Source organism: Montipora foliosa, chromosome 9 (genome assembly GCF_036669935.1).
Source record: "Montipora foliosa isolate CH-2021 chromosome 9, ASM3666993v2, whole genome shotgun sequence".
Taxonomy (NCBI): domain Eukaryota; kingdom Metazoa; phylum Cnidaria; class Anthozoa; order Scleractinia; family Acroporidae; genus Montipora; species Montipora foliosa.
This window is the reverse complement of record NC_090877.1, coordinates 39,335,239-39,345,238: the sequence shown is the minus strand read 5'-3', so window position 1 is coordinate 39,345,238 and position 10,000 is coordinate 39,335,239. Positions and strand designations below refer to the sequence as shown.

General features: G+C 39.7%; 1 protein-coding gene across 1 annotated transcript in view; it reads right to left on the bottom strand.

Annotated features, from left to right (window-relative positions):
• The window catches only part of LOC137970449 (patatin-like phospholipase domain-containing protein 4), a 7,204-nt gene extending 3,775 nt beyond the window's left edge, over positions 1 to 3,429 (bottom strand). Inside the window, exon 1 of the mRNA XM_068816967.1 lies at positions 2,870 to 3,429. Within this exon, the coding sequence (XP_068673068.1) occupies positions 2,870 to 3,286 (417 nt within the window). The 5' untranslated portion in view covers positions 3,287 to 3,429. The remainder of the gene's footprint in view (positions 1 to 2,869) is intronic.
• Positions 3,430 to 10,000: the final 6,571 nt, after the last annotated feature.

Genomic DNA, 10,000 nt, shown 5'->3' with positions numbered 1-10,000 from the left:
ATACTTTCTTGAACTTCAATGATGCCAAAATTAACATGCATGTTTATGCACCTGTCACTGTAAACGTTCCTTGTATTGATGGACATCACAAGTCTATATATATGGGTTATTGACCAAGCGTGAGGTCAAGATGGCTGGATTATAATTATAATTGGCCAAGTTCTTTTCTTGCATGTTTGTCTCGGTCCATAAACACGCAAAAAAAAAAAGAATGAGGCCAATATCCAGCCATCTTGACCGAAAAAGCTTGCAATGGTCAATAAGGGATTTATTACATGGGATAAAACACCAAAAAATGATCTTTGATCTTGCCTGCTCGGGTAGCCAATCACAGCATGGGATTTGGTCCATTTTGCCCTCTCACGGAGCTAGTCATATAATAAACAAATAATTACCACAGGAAGAGAGAATCACTACATTAATCAAAGCATACGAAAACTCTAACAAAAATGACCCTCCAATCCCCACAAACTATATCAAGGAAATTCTAAGACTCATACTCAAAAAGAATTCTTTACAGTTTAACGGAAAGAACTATCTACAAATTCACGGTACTGCCATGGGTACTAAAATGGCCGTTGCCTTTGCAAATATCTTTATGGCCGATCTTGAGACATAGATTCTTAGGAAAAGCGTCGTAAAGCCAATGATTTGAAAACAATATATTGACGACATCTTTTTGTTGCGGGATGTCAGCAAACCGGATATAGACAAGTTCATCACACAAGCAAACTCACACCACCCTACCATCAAATTTACGGCTGAGATCTCAAACACTGAAGCCATATTTCTAAACACTGTTGTATGCAAAGGCAAATGCTTTCAAAATCAATCCATTCTGAATATAAAAACACACTTCAAGCTTACTGAAACCTTTCAGTACACTCATTTTTCCTCCAGCCACCCACCAGGTGTCAAAAAAGGATTCGTGAAGGGCAAAGCCCTTAAGACTTCTACGCACTAATTCTTCAAGAACAAGTTTTGAAGAGAACATTTACAAATTTAAATCATGTCTCCGTTCTAAAGGATATCCACAACATCTGATTGAGACACTCCTATCAGACATCAAATTCACAGAAAGGGAATCAGCACTGACGCAAAGGAATGAAATCTCTAAAAGATATCTTGCCCCAGGCTTTGTGACACAGTATCACTCAGCAGTGCCATTAACCTTAAACATGTTTATGGTACAAAAGTCTCAACCGTTAAGGAGATGTGTAGGCCTGTCAATCCTTGCTACTTCCTGCTGTGCATATTCTGACCCCTTTCCAACAGGGCTACTAAAGTGACCTTACTCTTGCTCAGACAAGGCAACGGACTAAAATGTACTAATTCCCACCCCATAGGGAAAAGCAAAGGCCAAAATGTACTAACCCCCACCTCTCTGGGAAGGCAATGCCAAAAAATGAATTAATCACCCACCCCCTCGGGCAAGGCAAAGAGTCAAAGACCCCAGAAAGCCCCACCCATGCCCCATGTTTCCCTGGGGTGGGAGGGGGGTTGAAGTTTACAGTGACAGGTGCATTACCATGGGTATGACACAGGGGAAGAATTTACTAATGCAAATTGCATGTTTGTATTAAGCACTTTTTCTGCTGTGTTTGAGCTGACAGAAACTAATCCTTGGCATTTCTTAGGCTAAATGGTTTAAACTGCTTCCCTTGCTTATGGAGAAATCAATATTGTTACACACAAGGTCAAAAAAGTATATGGATTTCTCAAAACAGTAAATTGAACTTCAACTGACAGCCATTGACGAATGATTCTTGATTTGATATGTGATTTCATTGTACAGTGCAAGTATGCCACCCCTAGCCTGCGAACACAAACGTATTTCTGGTGGTCGTTTCTCTCTATATATATCATACTCAAATAAAAATCTTAATGAAGAGAACAAGACTTTTAAATTTGAAAAAAGATGTGTTTCGGCAACTCCTGTGCCATCGTCAGTTTGTGGATGGAATAACAATGATGTACAATATATAGCAAAAAATTAGAATAACAATGGTGTGATACAACAACTGATTACAAAGAAAGATTAAGATTTACATGAAACAATTGTTGATTTGGGGAGGGTTTCTCCCAATGAATGTGCAATGCCTCCTTGATTTTTAATTGTCTTTTTGATTGTTTTTAACATGTCTTTTTTCAAATTTATAAGTCTTGTTCTGTTCATTAAGATTGTTACAAAATTGCTGCTTTTGCGTCCTTTTGGAAATCTGATCTCTTACTTAAATAAAAATAGTAAACAATCACATATTAAAAAGATCAGCTCTAAGTAGAGTGGTCACTTGACATTTGTTTAGACAACCTACATTTGTTCAAATTAACAGGAAATTGGATTAGCAATCACAGAAATGCCAAACGCGTCATCCTTGGACATAGGAAAATCGTATCATTTATTCGCCACAACAAGCGACGAATTTGTCACTTTGCTTTTTGTTTGGCGAATTCTCCGACATGACAATCCAGTGAAACTGAGGCCCTTATTTTGCAAATATCAGCTGAATACCCGCTGTTCTCATAAAAAAGAAATGATAACATCTTATCACTACATGCCACTTCAACTGACAACCAAGATATGCACACGCGAGTTGAAACGAACAACGTCAGAGCACGCGATCACTCAGCCGTGAGGTTCGAGCGAACTGTCGGCCGATGATATAAATTTATAACAACCAACACGAGAAGACATGCCATTTTTGCTAGAAAACCCTGAATTTCGTTTACGTTCATGCTAGCTGAAATACACAACGAAAAACACTGAATTTTCGGTTATCAATAAACGTGGCGTGATGCAAAACAAACGCAAACGCCTTTTCAAACTACGTGATAGTTATTTAAAAATATATCTTTCGTTTCTACTTACCTCTACTAATTCTTCTTTTGAAGAAAATTCTGATATCACTACATTTTTCAAGTCGGAAACTCGTGTTACAGAAATGTGTAGTCTTCCGCTCACAAGTTTATGAGCGTTCTCTGGAATATTTTCTTCTAAAGCTCTCCATAATGTACCATTAATATCATAGCTTGGATGAAGCGTTCCCAACGTTAGAGTGTTCGCTCGTTTGACGACTCTTACAAAAAACTCGGAAAGGAGGCTGATGTCGAATTGTAACAGCAAAGACATAGCATTGAGGGCCCCAGCGCTAGCTCCGCCACAACATTTCACTCTTCTCAGAAGCGATGGCGCATTATCTCTCAAACATGAAATGACCCCGAGATGATAAATTCCCAAGAACCCGCAACCAGCAAACGATAAATTTAAATCTTGCTCCTCAGACATGAGTATACGTTTGATTAATCACGACCTTCCTTTAAAATTATTATTTGTAGCCTTTGTCAATGGCGGAAAACTAAGGGACGATCGCGTGAAAATTCCGAATGTTCATCACACGCAAGGCTCATTAGATAATCTGTACAACATACATGTACCGGTATTTATGCATACATATTTGCGTGTTGTACGCCTGGTCACCGCCCATCTCTTACCCACCTGACCTTCATTCTGATTGGCTGATTTTGTCTGTCTTTGTTTGTTTCTTAGTTCTTTATTTGCTTGACCAGGTTGTGTGATCTTCACTACAGTTGTAACTTTCGCACGTGCCAATTACGATGAAAACACTCAATTATAAAACATGCAAAAATGAAGGGGGTAGGTGGGGAAGTAGTATAGAGCTGCTTCTCTGACGAAGGGCTAACGCTCGAAACGTCAGCTTTTAGAATCTCTGTACGGTGGCCAATTTACATTATCAACTCCGTTGATAAAACCAAAATTTTTGTATAAAACATGCAACCTAGCCACAGGCTCCCCAAGCTGAAAATACGTGGTGTATGCGACAGCTTGTGTATATAGAGAATTGTATGGGAAAATCACCGATAGTAAAAAATTGTGTAAATGACTATCTCATTTGAAATAAAGTTTTCCTACCTCAAATGTGTGCCGAACTTGTCTCTTGTGCCGAGTTTAGAGCCATGGCACAAGAGACAAGTTCGTCACACATTTGACGTAGGAAAACTTTATTTCAAATGAGATAGTTACGTCACGCTTCAAGGATGGACGCAAATGGTAGTATCATTTCGTCCCGGTTTCATGTAAATGGCTGCAAAAATTTCATACCGGTCTGAGTTCGTCCTGTTCCCATGTAAATACCCCCTTACTCACCCGTCTGGTAAGGTGGCTACAATCTTGGAAAGATACAGGGCCTGTTTACATGGAGGCGGGTAACCCACCTTGGTGGGATCAAACAATAGCTTGCGTTTACATGCAATGTTATCACCCCGGCGTCCAGGGTAACGCTTTCTTAAAGAAAATGATGGGAGAAAGGCGCATGTTGGTGGTTAATGCTCTTCTACTCCCAGCAGCAGCTCTTGCTTCAACTTTTCAGTGTTGTGACTTCCTAGTATTACTTTTTAAATTGCAACGGCTTAGGGTGCGTTCGATTGACGGTATTCCGGAATAGGAATACATGGAATATAAGTTAGAAATCCTTCGTTTTTACGGATTTTCACGTTAAAATTGTCAAACATCGGCTAAAATGCTATTTTAAACAGACTTTTGTTATCCTTGCTGCTTCGAAACGCGCCAGACATACCGTTTTAATCATCACGCCACGTATTCTTATTCCGGAATAGGGTCAATCGAACGCGCCCTTAGATTAGTATTTGGCGCGCTTTTACACGGAACACGAGCCGACCCCGGGTAGGCGGGTTACCCTGGCCACCTTCAACCGTTCACATGGCAAAAAGCGACCCCGCCTAGGGGGGTTACCTGACAGTTGGCAGGTATGCATGTTCCAACATCATCCAACATGTTGAGTGGTCATCAAACACGGTGGCCAAACGCTAAAATGTTGGTTCACCCAACATGTTGGATTGTCCAACATTTATCGTTTTGCCGGGACTTTAGACTGGGTTTGTTCGTTGGTCACCTGGCTGACATTTATTCACTTTCTAAAGGATCTGTATCTAAACTCTTCACAACCTGGATAAACATGGTCTACCATGTGTTCAAGGACATTCTGATCGTTTGGCCTACAATGCAGCAAGTTAGGAGGCATCTACCAAAGAGTTTTGCAAATTTTCCTTAAGCAAGAGTAATTACAGACTGTACAGAAATAAAACTTCAAAAACCCACTGGCCCATCTGCACAAAAAGTTACCTGGAGCAGTAATAAAAGCTCAAACACCTTTAAGCTTCTAGTCGTAATTTCTCCCACTGGCGCTTTCACATTTGTCTCAAACCTGTGGCCAGGAGGTGTTTCTGACGGACACATCACAATGAAATCAGGTCTCATAGACAAATTGGAACCTAATGATGATTGCATGGCAGACAGGGGTTTAAACATAAGAGATTTGGTCACAAACAAAAAGGGACACTCAGAATATTTTTTGTTATTTGATTTTTTGGCCGATTGTTTAACAACAATAATGGGATTTAGCAAAAATGGAAAACCAAATAACAAACTAAAGTTGATAAAGTCTTTTTTTGTCCTTCCTTATGCATTTAAACGTAAGCTTATACTTACCCTCCTATACAGGGACAGTGAGCTCAATGAACTGAACCATTTTGCTTTATAAGTAGCCAGCCATGATGGGTTGGCTTATTGTCTATTTGAGTTCTCCGTCTCTCGACCGGTCGGTTTCACGCTGAACTTTAATAATAATAATAATAATAATAATAATAATAATAATAATAATAATAATAATAATAATAATAAGAGTCACTAACTGTATATAGATATGTATATAGTTATTTTAGGTTTTATATATTATATTTTAGGTTTTATATTTTATATATTTTATTGTTATTTTAGGTTTTGGTTATTTTAGGTTTTTGTTCTCCCGTTCAAGGCCCCTGGGTTACGTTTGTCGCCCCAGGTTTGGCTTGCTTTTTGTTTGGCATCCATAAGTATATACTGTCATAATAATAATAATAAGTTTACTTTATATAGCGACAATATCCATAGTGTTTAACACCGCTTTGCATGATTTGAATATCTATACACATGAATTACAAAAGTATAAATATATTTATATTAATTACTATATAATTTGAATAAATAATTCATTAAAAACAATTATGATGATAATAATAAACAAATAATAAAAATAAATAAAAATATTATTAATAATCTAATAGAAAGTCTATATTACTGAAAAAAAACTTAAGAAAAAGAAGAAAAGCAAGCTGATTATTCAGGATATGCTTGTTTGAAGAGCCAGGTTTTTAATAAGCTTTTGGCATCCACAAAAAAGTGGTTTGTTGGTTTGGAGGCTTTGCACATGTCCGTCCCAGTGTAATCTATATCCTTCCAATGACTAAACTTTCGTGGTCATATCCCTCTTTTACGATTAAATATGCGTACATGCCGCCCTGGTGTAATTCGACAACAGCGAAAAACCTGTTGTCCAGTCCGTATGAAGCAAATAGGGATCGGGAATAGTTCCCTCGTCCGTTACGAACTTCGCAGAAATATCGTTCTGATCTACTTGTTCATCGATGATTTCAATGGCAACTTCATGAGCTTTACCGCACAAATCCAAAAGTTCATCGCGACGCTTATTCGCTACAACTATTGCTCGCACTTGTAAATACCTTTTCAACTCCGGAACTCTCATTTGGACGAATTTAGGCTCCATTTTATCGGCAAGATTACGGCTGTTCTCATAAACTTGAATATTTTTAATTGTTTTTATAAATGTCAACAACATAAATCTGGAAGGTTAAATTAATTTCTTTGCCGCGAAAAGTTTTTACCCGCAATAGCCTCGCTATGATACACTAGCCCCAGTATGGCCGAGAATACGAAACTTGCCTATTCCAGACAACTGAGAAGAGACGTTAGGGACTGTGCAATAATTATCAGGAAGGGGGGGTCCTAAAATGAGCTTCACCAAAGGAAAAATTAGATAGGTCCCCCCTCCAGCAGCGTCAAGATTAGCTCTGACCCCCCCTCACGTTCTCTAAAAATTCTGATGAACCCCCCCCCCCCCCCCTCTCTAACCCGTATCTTTATTCACCGTACTGCAACGCATTCCACTGCGTCGTCAGGGATGAAGAACACCTCGAAACTTTGTTCTTCATAATCGTCAATTTCCGAATCGTCTGATTGTTCATTATCTTCTTGATCTTCGGAACTGCTAGATTGCTGCTCATCCGGGTTTTCTTTACCTTGAGCTTCTCCAGCACCTAGAACACGAGCTACGAGTGCTGCTTTCCCTCCGCTGACGGGTAAACCGTGTTCCTTTAGGTAGAGTTTCAGTTTACTTGCAGACAGCGAGTTGACTTCAACCTCGTCGGACCAATTATGGTTTTGTTTCTGATGCAAAAAGGCGAATTGCATTATTCGGTAACAAACTCCTGCCAGATTTTTACGAAAGTTTCAAAACAAGGGCTGGAGCCAATGCAGCATTGATGAAGCAGGCGTTTATCGCGGAAAGAGACAGGCAATATAAAGTTACTTTAGATATTGAAAAACTTGACAACAGATACCAATATCTTTTATCCGACAACCCTGCTTGTGCAGGAAGGTTTCTCCGAGACGATTACAAGCCAACTCCCCATGATGACAGCAACATCAGACGTTGCAAAAAAGAGGCAAATGATATCCAGGACAAGCTTAATGCTGTCGTAACCAAGTTAGAAAAACACGACAACAGTCTTTTTACAGACAACGGCAAACTGAAGACTGGCCTCAGCTGTTTACACAATTTTAATGCTGAACAACGTCATTCAAGTCGGTTTAAACGTCCTGCATCTTGTAGAAAACCTGGATAGGGTAGGGTAGGATAGGATAGGGTATTGGTGCCAAATCTAAAGCATCCAAATCAAGAAAAAAGAAGGAACAGAAGAAAAAAAGGGAGAAGAAGAGGATGGCTTCCTCAGAAAGCCGTAGGACCCGAACCTGTATAATTTTTCGGTCTTTGGGAGGTGAACCCATTGATGACAACTATGAAACAGAAGTATGTGGCATTCCTCAGCTAGAAACTGAAGACCTAGAAACCCTCTCGCTGTTTAAATCAAGAACAGACCTGGAATGTCTGTGGGACCTCTTAAATGCCAAATGTTTTATTGGCAAAGCTCAGAACGTGGTTTGTGACTTCTGTGCATGAGCGATTGTTTCAATCTATCATATGTTGACATTCTAAATAAGTTAAAGCATGTGTTCATGTTGATGCAATATTTAGACATTATGGATAGTCAAAGGCGTGGCATCTGTCTAATTGGAAAATGTTTATTTATTCATTATCGAGTTTGTGAAATATAATTAAGGCCCCCCCCCCTCAACTTACTTGAGAAATCTAATGTAGAGCCCGCCCTCCTTTCCATTATTTTAACTTAAGGCTCTCCCTCTGGTTTTAGCCCCCCCCCTCCTGATAATTATTGCACAGTCCCTTAGTAAACAATGTGATGCATTCAAGGCGTTAGATTCCTTTCAATTAAACCCATACAGAATTTGCCATTTGGTTTCAGTCTCGTACATAACATCACAGTTACCCAAATAACATTAAAAACAAAGCTCACTTTTTGATATCCAACGGCGAAAGGCGCAATTGTTGTCGAAGACCATTAATCGTCGCTTTGAAGATTCCAGATATATTTTTTTTCATCGTCTGTCTTGTTTATCCTATTGAGCTCCATGAAGGTATATTTTTTAAAGATCCACTAAAACGCTATTGGCGTTACAATGACTTTCGACGCCATTGCAGGTTAAGTTTAATATTCTACTGTGTCCACCGGCTAAAATCTGTACATTTGTGGTACCCCCTCAAACTTACCAAGCATACGCGCAGGAGACTCTACACACAAAGACACTACTTAGCAGGGGAGGGACAGGAAAGACTTTTCATGACACGGGAAAGAAAAAGAATACGGAGAATGAAACGAAGATTCCGACTGGGTTTGGCAACCCAGTAAAAATGAATTGTCAAACGAATATTGTTTCGCCCAGTTGCGGGATCAAAACATAACGAAAACACTACCTTTAATAGTGGGAAAATGTTTGTCGACGAGTGCCACGTGACCAGCGTGAACGATGGAGGGCAGAGAAGAGGGACCCTGGGAACGAGGTTGTATAGGGGCTTGGTTGAAAGATTCAATTACTGTAAATGACCGGAAATGCCGTCACCACTACAAGGGCTCATCTCTCATGGGAATAATTATACAGTGACATACGATTTAAATGTCAAATGACGGACGGTAAACAAGGAGATAGTGTCGCCGTGTCTTTAAAAACCAGTACATTTATTTGTAACAATTAGTGACGAAAAAATTTACAACCAGCAACTTTCCTTTCACCTAAACAAAATGCCATTCTAAACGGTCAGTTTTGAGAGCGAAGATAGTAAAGGTTTATCAGAAACAAAAATGGGGTGTTCACGCTTCGAGTTTCCGGTTTTTGTTCATCCTATGCTCATATTTTAACAGCTCTACTATGTCATGGTGCTTGACGGAAGTTGATGGGTGGATGGGCCATTGCGGCATGGCGGAGACTGACAAGTGAACTATGACGGTGCCAAATGATGGAGTCGTCGGGTTTCCGGCTTAGTTCGGCAATACGGGTCTGCTTCGAGCCTAGAAGGCCCATCCGGCTGGCGCTTTTCGCCAGTTACTGTAGCATGAAGCGACTAGAAGTATTTCAACTCCCCCCTGGATGGGAGAAAAATAAGAACCTCTGGTCACGGCGGTTAAGAATCTCACATGCAATTTCGAAATAAGACTCTTGCCAAACCGGTTTTCTGCAGTGATGTCAATGTTGTACCCAATTCAAGTCCTTTGGGAATAAAACGTTTTTATTTTGACATTTCCGATTGTGTAGCAACCAATCAAAAGCGACATGAAACCACAAACTAATCACCGTTGGTGGTAGTTTTCTCACGCGTGACTAGTTTTTTACTCGAAACGCAATATTTCTATTCACGGTTTTCGGATTTTTTCAGCTCTAGGATATGCGAATCAATCAAGGCAATCAACGGCCAAATAACGACTACGATGGCAG